This window comes from Taudactylus pleione, unplaced genomic scaffold, assembly GCF_031769625.1.
Source record: "Taudactylus pleione unplaced genomic scaffold, aTauple2 ptg000523l, whole genome shotgun sequence".
NCBI classification, from domain to species: domain Eukaryota; kingdom Metazoa; phylum Chordata; class Amphibia; order Anura; family Myobatrachidae; genus Taudactylus; species Taudactylus pleione.
Window position 1 is genome coordinate 1,444,731 of NW_028284925.1, and position 22,890 is coordinate 1,467,620.

At 43.2% G+C, this 22,890-nt stretch overlaps 1 protein-coding gene across 1 annotated transcript in view; it reads right to left on the minus strand.

Moving 5' to 3' along the window:
* Positions 1-14,899, minus strand: part of LOC148501247 (uncharacterized) — a 115,028-nt gene extending 100,129 nt beyond the window's left edge. The window contains exon 1 of the mRNA XM_088450756.1: positions 14,845-14,899. Within this exon, the coding sequence (XP_088306882.1) occupies positions 14,845-14,899 (55 nt within the window). The remainder of the gene's footprint in view (positions 1-14,844) is intronic.
* Between the last annotated feature and the right edge of the window lie 7,991 nt (positions 14,900-22,890).

Below are 22,890 nucleotides of genomic sequence, written 5' to 3' on the forward strand. Positions count from 1 at the left end.
ACCAGTGTTACCCTGCATCTACATGGTGTATGTACCACTGTTACCCTGCATCTCCACTGTGTATGTACCGCTGTTACCCTGCATCTACACTGTGTATGTACTGCTGTTACCCTGCATCTACACTGTGTATGTACCACTGTTACCCTGCATCTCCACTGTGTATGTACCACTGTTACCCTGCATCTACACTGTGTATGTACCACTGTTACCCTGCATCTACACTGTGTATGTACCACTGTTACCCTGCATAACCACTGTGTATGTACCGCTGTTACCCTGCATCTACACTGTGTATGTACCAGTGTTACCCTGCATCTACATGGTGTATGTACCACTGTTACCCTGCATCTCCACTGTGTATGTACCGCTGTTACCCTGCATCTACACTGTGTATGTACCGCTGTTACCCTGCATCTACACTGTGTATGTACCACTGTTACCCTGCATCTCCACTGTGTATGTACCGCTGTTACCCTGCATCTCCACTGTGTATGTAGCACTGTTACCCTGCATCTACACTGTGTATGTACCGCTGTTACCCTGCATCTACACTGTGTATGTACCGCTGTTACCCTGCATCTCCACTGTGTATGTACCACTGTTACCCTGTATAACCACTGTGTATGTACTACTGTTACCCTGCATCTACACTGTGTATGTACCACTGTTACCCTGCATCTACACTGTGTATGTACCCCTGTTACCCTGCATCTACACTGTGTATGTACCACTGTTACCCTGCATCTACACTGTGTATGTAATACTGTTACCCTGCATCTACACTGTGTATGTACCGCTGTTACCCTGCATCTACACTGTGTATGTACTACTGTTACCCTGCATCTCCACTGTGTATGTACCGCTGTTACCCTGCATCTACACTGTGTATGTACCGCTGTTACCCTGCATCTACACTGTGTATGTACCGCTGTTACCCTGCATCTACACTGTGTATGTACCGCTGTTACCCTGCATCTCCACTGTGTATGTACTACTGTTACCCTGCATCTCCACTGTGTATGTACCACTGTTACCCTGCATCTCCACTGTGTATGTAATACTGTTACCCTGCATCTCCACTGTGTATGTACCACTGTTACCCTGCATCTACACTGTGTATGTAATACTGTTACCCTGCATCTACACTGTGTATGTACTCCTGTTACCCTGCATCTCCACTGTGTATGTACTCCTGTTACCCTGCATCTCCACTGTGTATGTACCACTGTTACCCTGCATCTCCACTGTGTATGTACCACTGTTACCCTGCATCTCCACTGTGTATGTACTACTGTTACCCTGCATCTACACTGTGTATGTACTATTGTTACCCTGCATCTACACTGTGTATGTACCGCTGTTACCCTGCATCTACACTGTGTATGTACCGCTGTTACCCTGCATCTCCACTGTGTATGTACCCCTGTTACCCTGCATCTCCACTGTGTATGTACCGCTGTTACCCTGCATCTCCACTGTGTATGTACCGCTGTTACCCTGCATCTACACTGTGTATGTACCGCTGTTACCCTGCATCTACACTGTGTATGTACCGCTGTTACCCTGCATCTCCACTGTGTATGTACCCCTGTTACCCTGCATCTCCACTGTGTATGTACCTCTGTTACCCTGCATCTACACTGTGTATGTACCACTGTTACCCTGCATCTACACTGTGTATGTAATACTGTTACCCTGCATCTCCACTGTGTATGTACCACTGTTACCCTGCATCTACACTGTGTATGTAATACTGTTACCCTGCATCTCCACTGTGTATGTACCGCTGTTACCCTGCATCTCCACTGTGTATGTAATACTGTTACCCTGCATCTCCACTGTGTATGTACCACTGTTACCCTGCATCTCCACTGTGTATGTAATACTGTTACCCTGCATCTCCACTGTGTATGTACCACTGTTACCCTGCATCTCCACTGTGTATGTAGCACTGTTACCCTGCATCTACACTGTGTATGTACCGCTGTTACCCTGCATCTCCACTGTGTATGTACTACCGTTACCCTGCATCTACACTGTGTATGTACCACCGTTACCCTGCATCTACACTGTGTATGTACCACCGTTACCCTGCATCTACACTGTGTATGTACTACTGTTACCCTGCATCTACACTGTGTATGTACCACTGTTACCCTGCATCTCCACTGTGTATGTACCGCTGTTACCCTGCATCTCCACTGTGTATGTACCGCTGTTACCCTGCATCTACACTGTGTATGTACCACTGTTACCCTGCATCTACACTGTGTATGTAATACTGTTACCCTGCATCTACACTGTGTATGTACCGCTGTTACCCTGCATCTACACTGTGTATGTACCGCTGTTACCCTGCATCTCCACTGTGTATGTACTACTGTTACCCTGCATCTCCACTGTGTATGTACCACTGTTACCCTGCATCTACACTGTGTATGTACCACTGTTACCCTGCATCTACACTGTGTATGTAGCACTGTTACCCTGCATCTACACTGTGTATGTAATACTGTTACCCTGCATCTACACTGTGTATGTAATACTGTTACCCTGCATCTACACTGTGTATGTACCACTGTTACCCTGCATCTACACTGTGTATGTAATACTGTTACCCTGCATCTACACTGTGTATGTACCGCTGTTACCCTGCATCTACACTGTGTATGTACCACTGTTACACTGCATCTCCACTGTGTATGTACCGCTGTTACCCTGCATCTCCACTGTGTATGTACCACTGTTACCCTGCATCTACACTGTGTATGTACCACTGTTACCCTGCATCTACACTGTGTATGTACCACTGTTACCCTGCATAACCACTGTGTATGTACCGCTGTTACCCTGCATCTACACTGTGTATGTACCAGTGTTACCCTGCATCTACATGGTGTATGTACCACTGTTACCCTGCATCTCCACTGTGTATGTACCGCTGTTACCCTGCATCTACACTGTGTATGTACTGCTGTTACCCTGCATCTACACTGTGTATGTACCACTGTTACCCTGCATCTCCACTGTGTATGTACCACTGTTACCCTGCATCTCCACTGTGTATGTACCACTGTTACCCTGCATCTACACTGTGTATGTACCACTGTTACCCTGCATAACCACTGTGTATGTACCGCTGTTACCCTGCATCTACACTGTGTATGTACCAGTGTTACCCTGCATCTACATGGTGTATGTACCACTGTTACCCTGCATCTCCACTGTGTATGTACCGCTGTTACCCTGCATCTACACTGTGTATGTACCGCTGTTACCCTGCATCTACACTGTGTATGTACCACTGTTACCCTGCATCTCCACTGTGTATGTACCGCTGTTACCCTGCATCTCCACTGTGTATGTAGCACTGTTACCCTGCATCTACACTGTGTATGTACCGCTGTTACCCTGCATCTACACTGTGTATGTACCGCTGTTACCCTGCATCTCCACTGTGTATGTACCACTGTTACCCTGTATAACCACTGTGTATGTACTACTGTTACCCTGCATCTACACTGTGTATGTACCACTGTTACCCTGCATCTACACTGTGTATGTACCCCTGTTACCCTGCATCTACACTGTGTATGTACCACTGTTACCCTGCATCTACACTGTGTATGTAATACTGTTACCCTGCATCTACACTGTGTATGTACCGCTGTTACCCTGCATCTACACTGTGTATGTACTACTGTTACCCTGCATCTCCACTGTGTATGTACCGCTGTTACCCTGCATCTACACTGTGTATGTACCGCTGTTACCCTGCATCTACACTGTGTATGTACCGCTGTTACCCTGCATCTACACTGTGTATGTACCGCTGTTACCCTGCATCTCCACTGTGTATGTACTACTGTTACCCTGCATCTCCACTGTGTATGTACCACTGTTACCCTGCATCTCCACTGTGTATGTAATACTGTTACCCTGCATCTCCACTGTGTATGTACCACTGTTACCCTGCATTTACACTGTGTATGTAATACTGTTACCCTGCATCTACACTGTGTATGTACTCCTGTTACCCTGCATCTCCACTGTGTATGTACTCCTGTTACCCTGCATCTCCACTGTGTATGTACCACTGTTACCCTGCATCTCCACTGTGTATGTACCACTGTTACCCTGCATCTCCACTGTGTATGTACTACTGTTACCCTGCATCTACACTGTGTATGTACTATTGTTACCCTGCATCTACACTGTGTATGTACCGCTGTTACCCTGCATCTACACTGTGTATGTACCGCTGTTACCCTGCATCTCCACTGTGTATGTACCCCTGTTACCCTGCATCTCCACTGTGTATGTACCGCTGTTACCCTGCATCTCCACTGTGTATGTACCGCTGTTACCCTGCATCTACACTGTGTATGTACCGCTGTTACCCTGCATCTACACTGTGTATGTAATACTGTTACCCTGCATCTCCACTGTGTATGTACCACTGTTACCCTGCATCTACACTGTGTATGTAATACTGTTACCCTGCATCTCCACTGTGTATGTACCGCTGTTACCCTGCATCTCCACTGTGTATGTAATACTGTTACCCTGCATCTCCACTGTGTATGTACCACTGTTACCCTGCATCTCCACTGTGTATGTAATACTGTTACCCTGCATCTCCACTGTGTATGTACCACTGTTACCCTGCATCTCCACTGTGTATGTAGCACTGTTACCCTGCATCTACACTGTGTATGTACCGCTGTTACCCTGCATCTCCACTGTGTATGTACTACCGTTACCCTGCATCTACACTGTGTATGTACCACCGTTACCCTGCATCTACACTGTGTATGTACCACCGTTACCCTGCATCTACACTGTGTATGTACTACTGTTACCCTGCATCTACACTGTGTATGTACCACTGTTACCCTGCATCTCCACTGTGTATGTACCGCTGTTACCCTGCATCTCCACTGTGTATGTACCACTGTTACCCTGCATCTACACTGTGTATGTACCACTGTTACCCTGCATCTACACTGTGTATGTAATACTGTTACCCTGCATCTACACTGTGTATGTACCGCTGTTACCCTGCATCTACACTGTGTATGTACCACTGTTACCCTGCATCTCCACTGTGTATGTACTACTGTTACCCTGCATCTCCACTGTGTATGTACCCCTGTTACCCTGCATCTCCACTGTGTATGTACCACTGTTACCCTGCATCTACACTGTGTATGTACCACTGTTACCCTGCATCTACACTGTGTATGTAATACTGTTACCCTGCATCTACACTGTGTATGTACCGCTGTTACCCTGCATCTCCACTGTGTATGTACCCCTGTTACCCTGCATCTCCACTGTGTATGTACCGCTGTTACCCTGCATCTCCACTGTGTATGTACCCCTGTTACCCTGCATCTCCACTGTGTATGTACCCCTGTTACCCTGCATCTCCACTGTGTATGTACCACTGTTACCCTGCATCTCCACTGTGTATGTACCACTGTTACCCTGCATCTACACTGTGTATGTACCCCTGTTACCCTGCATCTCCACTGTGTATGTACCGCTGTTACCCTGCATCTCCACTGTGTATGTACCGCTGTTACCCTGCATCTACACTGTGTATGTAGCACTGTTACCCTGCATCTCCACTGTGTATGTACCACTGTTACCCTGCATCTCCACTGTGTATGTACCACTGTTACCCTGCATCTCCACTGTGTATGTACCGCTGTTACCCTGCATCTACACTGTGTATGTAATACTGTTACCCTGCATCTCCACTGTGTATGTAATACTGTTACCCTGCATCTCCACTGTGTATGTAGCACTGTTACCCTGCATCTACACTGTGTATGTACCCCTGTTACCCTGCATCTCCACTGTGTATGTACCACTGTTACCCTGCATCTCCACTGTGTATGTAATACTGTTACCCTGCATCTCCACTGTGTATGTAATACTGTTACCCTGCATCTACACTGTGTATGTACTGCTGTTACCCTGCATCTCCACTGTGTATGTACTACTGTTACCCTGCATCTCCACTGTGTATGTACCACTGTTACCCTGCATCTACACTGTGTATGTAACACTGTTACCCTGCATCTACACTGTGTATGTAACACTGTTACCCTGCATCTACACTGTGTATGTACCACTGTTACCCTGCATCTCCACTGTGTATGTACCGCTGTTACCCTGCATCCACACTGTGTATGTAATACTGTTACCCTGCATCTCCACTGTGTATGTAATACTGTTACCCTGCATCTCCACTGTGTATGTAGCACTGTTACCCTGCATCTACACTGTGTATGTACACCTGTTACCCTGCATCTCCACTGTGTATGTACCACTGTTACCCTGCATCTCCACTGTGTATGTAATACTGTTACCCTGCATCTCCACTGTGTATGTAATACTGTTACCCTGCATCTACACTGTGTATGTACTGCTGTTACCCTGCATCTCCACTGTGTATGTACTACTGTTACCCTGCATCTCCACTGTGTATGTACCACTGTTACCCTGCATCTACACTGTGTATGTAACACTGTTACCCTGCATCTACACTGTGTATGTACCGCTGTTACCCTGCATCTCCACTGTGTATGTACCCCTGTTACCCTGCATCTCCACTGTGTATGTACCGCTGTTACCCTGCATCTCCACTGTGTATGTACCCCTGTTACCCTGCATCTCCACTGTGTATGTACCCCTGTTACCCTGCATCTCCACTGTGTATGTACCGCTGTTACCCTGCATCTCCACTGTGTATGTACCGCTGTTACCCTGCATCTACACTGTGTATGTAGCACTGTTACCCTGCATCTCCACTGTGTATGTACCACTGTTACCCTGCATCTCCACTGTGTATGTACCACTGTTACCCTGCATCTCCACTGTGTATGTACCGCTGTTACCCTGCATCTACACTGTGTATGTAATACTGTTACCCTGCATCTCCACTGTGTATGTAATACTGTTACCCTGCATCTCCACTGTGTATGTAGCACTGTTACCCTGCATCTACACTGTGTATGTACCCCTGTTACCCTGCATCTACACTGTGTATGTACCACTGTTACCCTGCATCTCCACTGTGTATGTAATACTGTTACCCTGCATCTCCACTGTGTATGTAATACTGTTACCCTGCATCTACACTGTGTATGTACTGCTGTTACCCTGCATCTCCACTGTGTATGTACTACTGTTACCCTGCATCTCCACTGTGTATGTACCACTGTTACCCTGCATCTACACTGTGTATGTAACACTGTTACCCTGCATCTACACTGTGTATGTAACACTGTTACCCTGCATCTACACTGTGTATGTACCACTGTTACCCTGCATCTCCACTGTGTATGTACCGCTGTTACCCTGCATCTACACTGTGTATGTAATACTGTTACCCTGCATCTCCACTGTGTATGTAATACTGTTACCCTGCATCTACACTGTGTATGTACTACTGTTACCCTGCATCTCCACTGTGTATGTAATACTGTTACCCTGCATCTACACTGTGTATGTAATACTGTTACCCTGCATCTCCACTGTGTATGTAGCACTGTTACCCTGCATCTACACTGTGTATGTACCGCTGTTACCCTGCATCTCCACTGTGTATGTAATACTGTTACCCTGCATCTCCACTGTGTATGTAATACTGTTACCCTGCATCTCCACTGTGTATGTACTACTGTTACCCTGCATCTCCACTGTGTATGTACCGCTGTTACCCTGCATCTCCACTGTGTATGTACTACTGTTACCCTGCATCTACATATCCCTTTATTCCTGACACCTGCCATAGACACATGAACTATATATACATTCCTTCTATTCCTGTGTTCCTGACACCTGTCACTTTGACCTGAGCTATATATACATTCTATCCTTCTGTTCCTGACACCTGCCACAGACACCTGAGCTATATATACATTCCTTCTGTCCTTGCCGCATTAGTGAATGATTTGTTACAATACGTTCCCTAACAGATCAGGCTTTCATATATAAACCCATTCATTTTTACAGGCATTTTGTACAAAAACAAGGATTGTAATAACAGTTCAACTAATGCATCAGATCATTTACAATTATTAGGTGCATAACAGCTGCTCATACTCAGTAACTTAAAATTAAAGTCTGAACGTTTAATGAGGTATTTACATTTACCACAATATAGAGATCTGAGAAGACATAAGTTCTATGTACAGAAGGCATAGATCAAAGAAATGTTTATAATTGGGGTTTATGTTTCTTAACCTAGCAACTTGTGGTTCTTCCGCTATTGTAGCATGGCAGTATCCTGGCGACTCTGCATAAGACTCAAAATATTTTGATTTTCAGCGAGGGCAACAGTGCTCCTAAGTAAGGGGTAAGCAGTGTACAGTACAAAGGTAAATTTCTCATTGATGCAGGTGCCCCGTGTGTCTGCGAAAGTGATATTTTTATTTGATGGAGACCATTATTATTTATAATAGTTCAAATATCTTAATAAGGTAATGGTATGAGGGCAGGTTTATAGCGATCAGAGGACATAGGAGCTCATTCAGAGCCGCTCGTAAGCGGCCGCTCGTTCGCACCGAGCGATGTTCACACAACTGCGCATGCGTATGGGTTTTAGTACGCATGCGCGAACCAGTCAGTGCGGTCGAAAATCGTGTGCTCGCAAAATAGCGAATGCCTGCTAATTTGAGTGACAGAATGAGGCATATGTGGGTGGTAACAGGGGAAGGTGCTTGAAAACGGGGAGTGGAGATCAGAATGCAGGCGTGCCAAAAGGTCAAAACGGGCATTTTAAGGGTGTGCATAATTAACTAAGAAGCGTCATTGACCACGTCACTTGGCTGTTTTTTAGCCTGAACTGCTCGCATGATTGCGGTAGGAAAATCCATCCACAAGAATAGCGAGCAGTTCAGACGCCGCTCGATGTACTCGATTAATCTAATAAATAGCGGAGATGACGTATGATGCGAGCGGCCAGGGGGCGTTTTTTTCAAAATAACGAGCGCATGTTTTGTTCGCTCGTTCAGACATAGAGGCGTCAACAGACCGCAAAGAGCGAAAGGTAAATTTAAATAGCCAGCCCCTTTTTCTGAACGAGCGAGCGCAAATAGCGTCCGGCTCTGAATCAGACACATAATCCATATGAGGGGTTATGTAAAACTTGTAAGGGGTTTTGAGGAAATCCCGCACAGATTCTCTTACGTTTAGAGATTTATTATCCCCTTTCTCTCGAAATTCTTTAACTCATGCTGTGTTTGAAATACAATATATATATATATCCCAATATTTATTCTAAGTAGGGAGTAGTGCTACCTCGCTCACTAAATACAACTTGAATCAACAACAAAAGAAGAGTGTGAGACTTTCTGGGTGCATTCCAGGGTCTTTTAGGTAGTAAATTTCTGCTTGAATTTTGATTATAAAACATAACCTTTTATTAATTTAATTTAAGATCACATGCAAAATAATTAAAATATAGATAGTAAGAATATGTGCTGAAAGACAAGAAATAGTGCGTTTTATTTAATAATAAAATAAATTGTTCCGCTGAATCACAGATATATATATTATTGCTCTTGTAAATTCTCTGATGTTCTGTGTGTCTCTTTATTGTGACGATCTGCAGAATCAGTTAGTTTTTTATATTACATATTCATACATTCACATGGAGTATGTTAGTGAATTATTAATGTGGTTACTCGAGGTGATTATGCAGTTTTGTCTTCTCAGAACATAGGGCCTGATTCAGAGCCGCTGGTAAGCGGACGCTCGTTCGTTCGGAGCGATGTTCACATATCTGCGCATGCATATGGGTTTTAGTACGCATGCGCGAGCCAGTCAGTGCAGTCAGAAATCGTGTGCTCGCAATATAGCGAATGCCTGCTAATTTCAGTGACAGGATGAGGCGTTTGTGGGCGATAACAGGGGAAGGTGCTTGAAAACGGATGTTTTGTTCGCTCGTTCAGACATTGAGGCGTCAACAGACCGCAAAGAGCGAACGGTCAATTTAAATAGCCAGCCCCTTTTTCTGGACGAGCGAGCGCAAATAGCGTCCGGCTCTGAATCAGGCCCATAGTCATCTGTTCTCATACAGTAATAGAGCATTTGTAACATTGTAAGCTTACATATTGCTTCAATGTTACTCTAGTCCACAATCAGGGTTATTGTTACTTTTTCCCTTCTGGCTGTTTTGTTATAGAGGCTCAGAGAGAAGAGGGGAGCAATATGTTTTATATTATTTCTCTATATATGAAAATGATATTTTGGGGGGTATTCAATTTGGCTGCGAAAAGCCGTGATGATGTCATTTTCGCCTATTTTAATTATCCCGTATTCAATTACAAAGACTTTTCGCCGGTGAGAATCGTCTTTGTTAAAAAAACGGGAATAACTTTTCACCATGTTTTACATGGCGAAAAAAAGTGCAGAATTGGGGTTTAGGGGTGCAGGCTTAAAAAAAATAGCCTGCACCCCTGGGAATGGCCCCTAAAATTATTATGTGTAAAAAAAAAAAGTTTAAAATAAAAATCGGGACACCCCAAAAAATGAACTTGAATTTTTGGGCTAAAAAAAAAAATATGGGGGACAAAATCCTAAAGTATCGAAATAGATTTCACAGGGGTCCCCATGTGTGCGGCAGGTGTTTTTTTCATTGTGGGTAGTAGCGGCAGGTGCATTTTTGAAGAATTTTTTTAAATTACTTTAGGACTTAAACATATGCTTGCAAACATTTTCATTGCCCCAAATTTGATGGAAATAGTTATTTAAAAAAAAAAAAAAAATCTAAGTGCTATTCTTCACCCCTTCTTCTTAAGCCGCATTTTTACACCTGCCGCAGCTATTACAAGCCCCAACTTCCTGCAGCAGGCAAAAATGGGGGTACCCATACTGATCCCCCATGTCTGGACATCTTTACCCCCTAAATGTCCAAGGAACATTTCCCGAAAATTCATGATTTTTTTCCATACTTGCCTTACCGCCGGCTCCCGTTTTCACTGATTCCTAATTGAATATGGGGATAAAGCGGGCACATGCCCGATACTTTATCCTCGTCAAACCTCCGATGTGGAGCGAAAAGTCCAGCACGGACTTTTCGCTCCAAATTGCATACCCCACTATATCCTTTCCATTCTCCTGGCTATTGCCTTTATTTGCAGGGTATTATTCTCCTATGTAGTCATAATTGTTTAGCGGGGTCTCCGCTCTGTATATAGTTACTCCCATCTCAGTTTTCAACAGCTCTATTAGTATTAATAGATGCGGTTATTAGAGTATAGAATCCCCGCTCCGTAGCGGTTTCTCTTTCCTATACTCAAACAGCCATCACAGTGTACATGTGCAGCCTCATGGACCTATGTTTGTCAACTACGGGTCTGACACTGCCTGTTACCGCCTGTCCGGAGTCCTGTGTGATCAAGACTCACATGCTGTCACTGCGTGCTGGTACATACAAATATACTGTGCTTGTAGACCACTTATGCTGTGATTCAGCGATCTGAATGAACTAGATGCCGATACATATTTCGCCGGGTATCCGGCTTGATTGTCCTAACTGGGTTTAAATACCTTGTCCTTAGTGACCATTGTCGAAGAGTTTTTTTTCTTTTTTTGTTTAATTTTCATTTATACTATGTTCAATTATTTTCTGTGATATTCAATAAATATTCTTAGTTATAATAATTACAGTTCCCAAAAAACAGTTTGTTATGAATTTAATTAGAAGATTCTACTTTTTATGAGATATAATGTTTTTTTTTATATAATAGTTATTAATTTTATGGGCATTAATATTATTCAAATCCATTTTATTAAATAATTGAATTCAAACCCACAGATAACAACAATATAATATGTAAAATCAATTTGGTTTATTATAAATGTATAATTAATAAAAATTAAATGTATAATAAAGATGAGTGACTAATGTGTAATAACCAATGGATTACTACAGTATATTGTCAATTGGTGATAGATTTATTAAAGTGTCAAAAACATAATAAATAAATTATGAAAGTGAAACTATTAATATATAATTAATAAAATAAAATAATACATCGAAAATAGTGCTTAACAACAGCATAAGATCCATGATCCTATGCATATTCATAGTGCTAGAATATTTTGTGTGTCAAAGAAGTAGGGGTTAATATATCCCCATATTAGTGTTGAAATAAAATAATTACGTAACATATGTGTGTCCTTATTGTAATATATTGAAAAAAGTAAATATATTAATAAAGTGATAGAATATGTAATAAAAATATAAGGACTATAATCCAATTTTATATGCTTGTTATATTAGATCTAGAATGGTGAGTTCAATACATAAGGTAAAATATTATTACATTATACCCATATCTGTGTGGTAATAGGGTGGTTCTACAACATTAATAAAGTATTTATCTATAGTAATTCCATGAAGCAGAATGAATAGTAAGTGCTAGTACAAATGTGCAGTAATTGGGGTAATTATCATTACCCTATTAAGACTAGCTAAGTAAAGATGATTTAGAACATATTGGATGTATGAGTACCCAGATATTTTAGGGTCATGGAATTTCCTCCAGATCCCCCTAATCAGATTATTTCCGAAAGCCTTCAGATGTCTAGGATTGCCTCCATGTTGCATCCAGAAATGTCGAGCTACACTGGCAAGTTATTTCATTTTTGTTCTATCCTTTTCAGCATTTCTGATGTTTCCCACATGTTCTAGTATCCTTCGTTTTAGTTTCCTACTGGTCATTCATATATATCTTTTATGGCACTCACATTCCAAGCAGTATATTACTCCTTGGGTATCACAGTTGATATATCCATTTATTATGTTAATATGTCTGCAAAGTTTTTTTGTGACCAACAGTAAAGCATCCTGAGACCATTCATGTGTGGGGTTGCTTCTCAGCCAAGGGAGTGGGCTCACTCACAATTTTGCCTAAGAACACAGCCATGAATAAAGAATGGTACCAAAACATCCTCCAAGAGCAACTTCTCCCAACCATCCAAGAACAGTTTGGTGAGGAACAATGCTTTTTCCAGCATGATGGAGCATCTTGCCATAAGGCAAAAGTGATCACTAAGTGGCTCGGGGGAACAAAACATAGAAATTTTGGGTCCATGGCCAGAAAACACCCCAGACCTTAATCCCATTGAGAACTTGTGATCAATCCTCAAGAGGCGGGTGCACAAACAAAACCCCACAAATTCTGACAAACTCCAAGCATTGATTAGGCAAGAATGGGCGGCCATCCGTCAGTATGTGGCCCAGAAGGTGAGTGACAGCATGCCAGGGCGTATTGCAGAGGTCTTTAAAAAGAAGGGTCAACACTGCAAATATTGACTCTCTGCATAAACTTAATGTATTTGTCAATAAAAGCCTCTGACACTTATGAAATGCTTGTAATGTTACTTCAGTATACCATAGTAAGATCTGACACTTATGTAATGCTGTAATGTTACCTTAGTATACCATAGTAACATCTGACACTTATGTAATGCTGAAATGTTACCTCAGTATACCATAGTAACATCTGACACTTATGAAATGCTGTAATGTTACCTCAGTATACCATAGTAACATCTGACACTTATGAAATGCTGTAATGTTACCTCAGTATACCATAGTAACATCTGACACTTATGTAATGCTGTAATGTTACCTCAGTATACCATAGTAACATCTGACACTTATGTAATGCTGTAATGTTACCTCAGTATACCATAGTAACATCTGACACTTATGAAATGCTGTAATGTTACCTCAGTATACCATAGTAACATCTGACACTTATGAAATGCTGTAATGTTACCTCAGTATACCATAGTACCATCTGACACTTATGTAATGCTGTAATGTTACCTCAGTATACCATAGTAACATCTGACACTTATGTAATGCTGTAATGTTACCTCCAGTATACCATAGTAACATCTGACACTTATGTAATGCTGTAATGTTACCTCAGTGTACCATAGTAACATCTGACACTTATGTAATGCTGTAATGTTACCTCAGTATACCATAGTAACATCTGACACTTATGTAATGCTGTAATGTTACCTCAGTATACCATAGTAACATCTGACACTTATGTAATGCTGTAATGTTACCTCAGTATACCATAGTAACATCTGACACTTATGTAATGCTGTAATGTTACCTCCAGTATACCATAGTAACATCTGACACTTATGTAATGCTGTAATGTTACCTCAGTATACCATAGTAACATCTGACACTTATGTAATGCTGTAATGTTACCTCCAGTATACCATAGTAACATCTGACACTTATGTAATGCTGTAATGTTACCTCAGTATACCATAGTAACATCTGACACTTATGTAATGCTGTAATGTTACCTCAGTATACCATAGTAACACCTGACACTTATGTAATGCTGTAATGTTACCTCAGTATACCATAGTAACATCTGACAAAAAGGTCTAAAAACACTGAAGCAGCAAACTTTGTGAAAATCAATACTTGTGTCATTCTCAAAACTTTTGGCTATGGCTGTACAGTGTGTGTGTGTGTGTGTGTGTGTGTATATATATATATATATATATATATATTTCTTATTTTGTCATATATTTCTTATGATCTATTATACACCAGTTCAGAGTTTATATAAATATATCAGAAGCCAGCAGGTTTTTATTCTTTATATTCAGCCCCTTGAAAGACAAATGAATTAAGCTGTATTCTACTCTTTGTAATAGTGACAGTGCTAGACCTGGCTGCCCCAATGACCTACAGGCAGGCAGTGCCCTACAGGAGCCAGCTACGAGTGGGTGCATTGCTATGAGTGGGTGCATTGCGGGGCCGCTTGCTGCGCGCTGTACCTGTGATCAGCAGTAGGTAGAGAGCGGTGGTCAGACACGGGGGTCCTCGCAGCATGCTGCCTCATCGCTGTGTGACAGAGGACTCGCAGATCCACATCGAGCAGCAGCTCTGCGCACATCACAGAGGAAGTAGCTTCCTGTCTTTCACATCTTCATTGATGTTATCAAGAGAAGCATCACAGGAGGCTGCTCTCAGCTGGTTTGTGCAACAACTCCCACAGGAGAAGTGAAACTGACGATATCTTCCTTACAAAAAACTGAGAATAAAACTTCAAGCATCATCCAAACCCCAATTCCGGGGTGGGGTGAGGGGCAGGGGTTATGGGGGTCCATATTCTTGTGCATTAGTTCAGTGTAAAAAGGCGCTCGCCTCTTTGTTGCTAATGGACAGAAATAATGTTTTGCTTGTAAACTATTGATGCAGAAGTTCAGTTTACTACACTGGTTTTCATAAATGAAGGACAGGGGGTTGTATTATTAAAGGGCAATAAATCTCCTATTAAGTATTTTCACAACATTATAGACTAGGAGGTAACTTTCCTCCAGGACAAACCATGCTGTAATACAAGGGGTAAAATACATTTATTATGTCTGCATGCAGGGTAAATACCGGCTGCTTTTGCATGTAGCCCACACATGCCGGACTATTTACTCTTACACTGCTATTTAAATGGACATGTCCCTCCCTCGTCTGACTCTCTCTGCACATGTTCCATATGCCCAGGGTCAGACAGGTCCACAAGGGGACAGAGGAAATCCCGGGTGAACCCTACTGCCTGAGGGCTCCTTCCTCTCGTTTAAGGGACAGGAACGAGACCTTGCACTCTATTAAGACATTGTGACTTTATCAGAGGGTCAGTTACTTGGTGGAGCAGGATCCTGCACTGGTTTCTGCCACACCCCTTACGCATGGGTCATGCCCCAGTGCGACACTGCATCTGTCCCCCCAGGCATGGTTTTGTCAAGGTGCAAAGTTGCGGGCTGTTGTTTATTCATATACTGTATATTATCATCACCTGTATATATTAATATTTCTTCTGTATAGCGCCCTCTGGTTTTTGCATGTGTATGTATGTATATATATATATATACATATACATATATATATATATACATACATACATACACTCAAGGAGTGCTACATACCATACCAGAATGACAGAGTGATACCGCACTTAGGCCCTCATTCAGAGCCGTACGCTCTGAGCAGAGCGCACGCTCTGAATGAGGGCCGCCCTCCATGAAAATCCTCCTGGACGCTCGTATAGCTGTGGGTCACCACCCACAGCCTATACGAGCGTGCATTGTGATGGCCGCGATGGTCGTGACCATCGCGACCATCGAAACTGCGAGCCGGAGCCTGCAGTTGAGGTTTTCAACCGCAAGCTCCGGAGTGATTTTGGCTCTATCAGAGCCAAAATCACTCCCACTGACATCACTAGTGATGTCAGTGGGCTGGCTTCTGACGGGAGGCGTTCCCGTGGGAACGCCCCCGTCAGGGAGGCACTCCCCCGGCACGCCCACCAAAGGGGACGTGCTGTCAATCAACATCGACAGCACGCCCCCTTTGATCAGACACAACGAGCGAAGGACTTTCCTTCGCTCGTCGCGTCTGGCGCATGCGCACGACGGAGCTCCCTCCGTCATGCGCATGCTCAGTGCATAACATCGACCCACTTGCGAGTGGACAGCCGCTCGCGAGTGGGTCTGAATCTGGCCCTTAGTTGTACAGCTTTACTTAGCGTATATTCTGACAATATGTCTAATAAACAAATGATATATTCAAAAGCCTTTAAAATTGTGTCTTATTTTCCTTGAGTCGCTTTACCATGTACTAATTCATCCAATGAATCTGACCCACTTACCACAATCACCCAAAAAGGCCAACAGCCACTTATTAGTTGAAATCAAGTTTAATTTTTATTTAAATGGTAATAAATTCATAAAAATAATCATGAATAACAAGTGTGGCTTACACTTATAAAATGGTATCTATGAAATTGCCTCCCTCCGGGTCTGAGCTCGAAGACGGGATGCTTCCAATGTGGTGATCAAATATGGCACCGACACCCTACGCATTTCGTCCTACACAGGACACCTTCAGGGGTTTACATCAATTAAGGCAAAGACACCAAGTGTTTGGAGAATTTGGAGCAGTTTGAAGCTGAGCTGTGTCCTTCATATGGGATATAAACAAAATCAGGAAATGGTTTTTCAAAACTAAGGCCAAAAATGGCCCAAACACTGACTGTATACAGAGTATGAAGATGAAGCAGAATTAGAACTTGTGTCCTTCACACAAGGTATCCCCACTATCAGATGGGATATAGTTTTTCACAAAAATTGCTGGGAAGAACTTTCGCTTGGAAGAATATGCGCCGCTGTTCGGGTGCGAGGTCCCGTAATTAGCAATGGCGTTCACCTGGTGCTTGCCTATATTAAGGTAGGACACATTGTTGTATATTGTCATCCTGATGAAAGTGCCACACTAATAAATAGGCACTGAAACGTTGCCGTATTATGCCGCTGTCTGAGTGAGTGATGTCGTCCAGGAGTGCCACACCGATGGGAAGTATATAGCATTTTTGATGCATTTGTGTAGGCACCCGGCCTATTATTCTATATATGGAGGAAGGGAGAGCCGGGACTGTCTGTGATATATATATATATATTATCAGTATAAAGACCTATTATGAAGATAATTTCGTCATCACGCCTTAGCCCACCTTTTGATTGCGATGTGCAGGATATATATGCCTGCTATCTCAGAGACACCAGAATTTCTGGGGGTCCGCCCAGACGTGTCACACTCCCACAACTCACCCTCTTCCTAGTGAAATAGACTGGACGGAGGCCGTGACGACGTGATCCACATCACCCTGCATGGCCGCCTGTATGAAGACAACAATGACAGCAGGACCCTTCCAGGAGAATTTCCATCTTTCTCTGCCGTCCTGGGAGGTTCATCCTAATCCGAGTTTACATACAGTATTCAACAAATGTTACACTTGATATAGTGACAGCCCCGTTATTTTATGAGTTAATGAATACATGAATGCTTGCCGGGGCGCTTCAGTGACAGAATGAAGAGAAAAGTTCAGTTTAAAGGGAAGTAAAACAGAAAAGAGAAATCAGGTCGCACTTTGACCTACATTGCTTCATGTACAGGCGTATGTCCGGGGTAAGCACACTGCGACGCCTCACCGCTATACACAGAGACAGAGATAAATGCTTTTCCTATACAAGATAGAGAGTGGCCGCAGATGACTATAGGATGCTGGAAATTGCGGGAGCTTAGGAGGATATGTATCAGGATTTGTGGAAATGTCAGGAGACCCTCTGACTTCTGACGATCACTGGTCTTCAGCTGCGACAGCTTTAGCAAAAAAACCGGCTTTTTTGGGGTTCTGCACCCCAGATTCTGACCAAGTGATAGGGACCTCCGGTATCAGAGACGCCGTGACGTGGCCCGGAGGCTTAGCCATATCTTTGCAAATATATGCAACTGAGATCTCTGAATTATCTACCACCATGTAGTTTTTCAAATCTTATTGCTGATTTCATTCTGAGTGCTGGGGGAATACTTTTTGTTGTTTCTTGTATAGACTAACCCCTCCCTTACATGCACCTGAGTGATATTACTGAAGTGATTGAGCAGCTTCCAACTTGTATTTCTGTTAAACTCCCTATCGTCAGATAATGCGTGCTACCATAAAGTTATTAAAACCAAGCTTAAATAAAATAAAGAGACAGACCAAGTATATATGCGATCAAAAATATATGGTCAGCTTTATTTAATTTACAATCAGAATATGGTTGAATAAGAAAGAACGGCCAGTAACCTGACGCCCCACACTTGACATATGCAAGGATGTAAAATACTCACTGAACGGGCCAATATCCCAATTCAAGTGTAATAGTGATATAAAACTTGCAAGGGCCGAAATCCCTCTCTGGCAAGTTAAACGGTATCCAGCCCCATCCCAAAGCACTATTTTAGCCCTCTCTCCGAAGAGAGGTGCCTCTGACCCCTGTAGGGTAAAATCAGCCTAACCAGTGCATTGAAGGGGGCGCACCGCTCGTACTGCAGCAAGGTGGACGCTTTATAGACACTGCCGTTCTTTCCCGCCACGCATGTTCCCAGTAATGGAACGTGCCCGCCACCATACCACCTACTCTCTAAACCTCTCAACACTGACAAAAAACACTCTATAATTGAAATTTCCCCCTACTCCACGAGGTGAACCCCACCCCTGCAAAATAGCTAGGCATCTTGTACCCCCATCAAAGGTGGATGCACCACAATTCTACTCTCCCCCCGACCAAATACCTCCGTAACCAGGAAAAACCTAGCACAACATCGGACAGTATCATAACAGCTTCAGGCCCAAAGACCAAGCAAACTACTCAAATCACGCACCATAGTGCGCCGCAAGTCAAGCGATATCCACCGGTACAAATCAATCCCTCCTAGGTGAATCGCTAAGACCAAAAGAGAACCAAAGTCCTCCGCTGCTGTCTAAAAACAGGGCACTAACGGCTTCCAACCCATACTAGCAAAACGGGCTGACCCGACCAATATAAACTAGTGTCCGATAAACAAAATTAGCTGCAATCCTGGAAACCACCTGCCATACATGAAATACACATGAGTACGGTGACTATGACGTATAGCATAGGGAGGCAATGGGGGGAGGGGAAGAGGGGGGGAGGAGGACTTGACCAGAGGTAAAAACCTACAAAAAACCTGCTGGATCTTTTATTTTCGTAGATAATGTCATTCTCATGTTTATTTTGTTATATGTCATGCAGTTTAACTATTTGTATAAGCCAAACGTTGTCCTGCGCAGGGCAAAAAATAGGGCAAATCCCTCGAGACCCCCACCGTAAAGGTGGCAAGTTGGCCGGAGCACTCAAGTCCACAAACAAACATTACACATCATTAGTCCACATGAATATAGGCACAGGACTTCCATCATCATAGAGACAGAATCTCCTGCCGAGCTGAGACTGCCAGAAAGACTCTCACTGCTGCCACAAAGTCTGATAGGCAATCATAGGACTGAGGAGCCAAGGACCAGCATGCGAAAAACTCTCCATGGCGGCTTGAGGAGTGAAACAGGGTTCTCATCTGCGCTGAGGACTCCATGCCTGGCAACCACAGAAGCGATAATATCGATCCCTGGTGTGGCGGTAGGAGAGGACCCGGTCCCATCGATGCCTGAAACAAAAGAAAACATGGGCAGTATCGAAATTCAGGGTCCTTTGCATTAGGCAATAACTATGCGCAGGCGTAGCAGTGTAAAGAGCAAACGAACACAAGAACAACAGCCTACCATCATAACGAGCTACTTAATTAGTGGGCTCAGCACGCCGACATATCGGATGCTGGGGGAGCAAACAATGACAACCCTTGTTGTAAACATCGCCCCCGACTGTTATGACAGCGGGGGCCTAAAAAACACCCCCATCGATACAAGCAACACAGCGATGGCTCCTGAATCCAAGGATGTAGTAATCCCCGATATATGCAACCCCGCATAAACAGTGACCGGGCTACTCCCAGCCATTAGGAGACCACAACCCACGGCCCGGGGGAAACCCAAGTCAGGGGCGTGTCCCGTCATTACATAGGGCTGTGTATAAGATATGGTGTGCTTAGCAGAACGTTATATGTGGGGGTGGTGGACTCGGGTCAAACCTGTTTCTTTATGTAAGATTTATATATAAATATATGATTAGTTATAAATGAATGGGGATCAGATGCAATGTTAGCTGTGTAGCTCACCTAAAATCCTATGAACATGTATTTGTGGGGGGTGTGTGTGTAGAAAAAATAAGCTGTATTTGAAGAGCGTTGCATATGGGTATGGACTCGGGTCGAATCCTGTGTCTGTATATAAAATAAATATATATGAGTAGGTCTCAAATGGAATAGGGATGAGACTACCATGCAAATGTGTAGCTCGCCTGACCCTATGAACCATATTTGGCATATAAAAACATTTTCAACACCAAGATGTAAAGAATAAAACAAATATTCCCAAAAGCCAGATACTGAGTCTGAGGAGGAACTGGACCACTGAGGGAATAATTGAAATCCCTCCAGCAGTTATCACATAAATGTCCTACGTATGACCTCACAATGTATCAGGACAAAGCTCCCCAATTAAAATGGTATGGAAAAACACCCACTCATGGGCAAGCAAAACCAACCGCGGGCGCCGGTTATAGGGAAAGGGCCAGAAAACCCTACGTGAATAAAATGCAATAAACTACTGACAGTATGAGGTAAATTTATATGGACAAAAAGAAAAATTACCCCAGAACGAAGTGGTCCGTAGCGTGCACAAGCACCAGCTACAGGTCCTGCAAGTCCCTACGTGGTCATAGGGTCCCAAGACACTCCCAACTCTATGAAACTTAGGGATACCCATGTAATGTAATTTAGTACATTTATGAAATAGAATGAATGTAATAGCGTGAAACTAGTAATATTGTACAATCACGCATTTGTGATCGATTAACTGATGAATACTCCATGATACATATTTTCATTCTACATACTTCCCTGCCGCACTTAATTTCTTACCTATGTGCATGACCAAACATGAATGTTTTGCAGTAAAAATTAGGGATGTGCAGGCTCGGATAGGTTCGAGTTTGCACGTGGAGTTCGGATTTTTCCCTCCAAAAAAACGGAACTCAGAACGAGGCAAAACGTCATCTTACATGGACGAACATCATCATTCCTGGACAAAAGACCAGGAATGATGATGTTCGTCCATGTAAGATGACGTTTTGCCTCGTTCTGAGTTCCGTTTTTTTGGAGGGAAAAATCCGAACTCCACGTGCAAACTCGAACCTATCCGAGCCTGCACATCCCTAGTAAAAATAAGTTTAATGGACGATACTGTCTTATAAATTCTGACATAATTAATTGCTTGCATTAATATAATCAATGTATCATTAATGTGCGCACTGACTTATAATTTTTGAATGTCAACAATGTGCATGCCTATAACACGGATGCTTGCTATAAGAAATGAAGGTAATATGCCAAAATCTTACACCATAATATAATGAGGAACCGTGCAGAAGCACCAAAGAACAAAGCTCCAAAAGCACCGTGGTTCCTGACATGTTGGCTTATGATAACGTGTGCTATAACGCATTGAACATGTATCAAAAATCACTGCATAATTTATGAAATAAGTGCTCTACCAACAGTAATATGACTAGATGAATAAAACTGGTTTGTTGCCAATGACGATCCGGCTGCAAATAGACCAAATACAGTATGTTTGGAGTTGGGCTGGAAAAACTACTGAGGTAACGGCATATGGTAGAGAAACTAGATACACCACGACCATGAAGTCGTGGGTTATGCATGAAATGAGCCCTCACAATAACAAAAAACAACAACCGAGCATAAAGCCGCCGTCTCCTGAACCTCCCAGCACTGTATATATATATATTCCCCCAGCTCAAGAGCTGCGGCTGACATGAGCGCTAGCGAAAATGCTTTTTGACTGCAACCAGATATAAATATAAATGCTTCCCTACAGTTGTATATATAATATATAATACGCTGCGGGCTTACCAATACATAACTTGCCACAGGCGTAACCTTATACTTAAATAATGCCAGGATGGCTACTTAAAAAACGCCTTTACTGCTGTATGTATCATTCAGCCTGTCATTATTGAATGTGCATGCACTATCAATACTTTTTGTTTCGTATAAAAGAAAAAAGCGGAGGGCGAGGCCGCACGCATTTTTGAAATGCTGAGCTCGTATAACTTATGCCGCCGGCCCATCCGAGGTGCTAAAAGCCTACCCCACACCCCCAGACTGCGGAGACCGTAGGGGTGTAAGAGCACCCCCACTGCCACCAGCTGTCCGGCAATATACCTCATCTACATGATGGCATCACCAGCGTAACCATCTGGAACTATATTATGATTGGAGACCATGAGATGAGAAACCCATGACAGCAAGCATGCCTAGCTGCGCTGTGAGGGCACAGGGCTGGTAAAATCTCA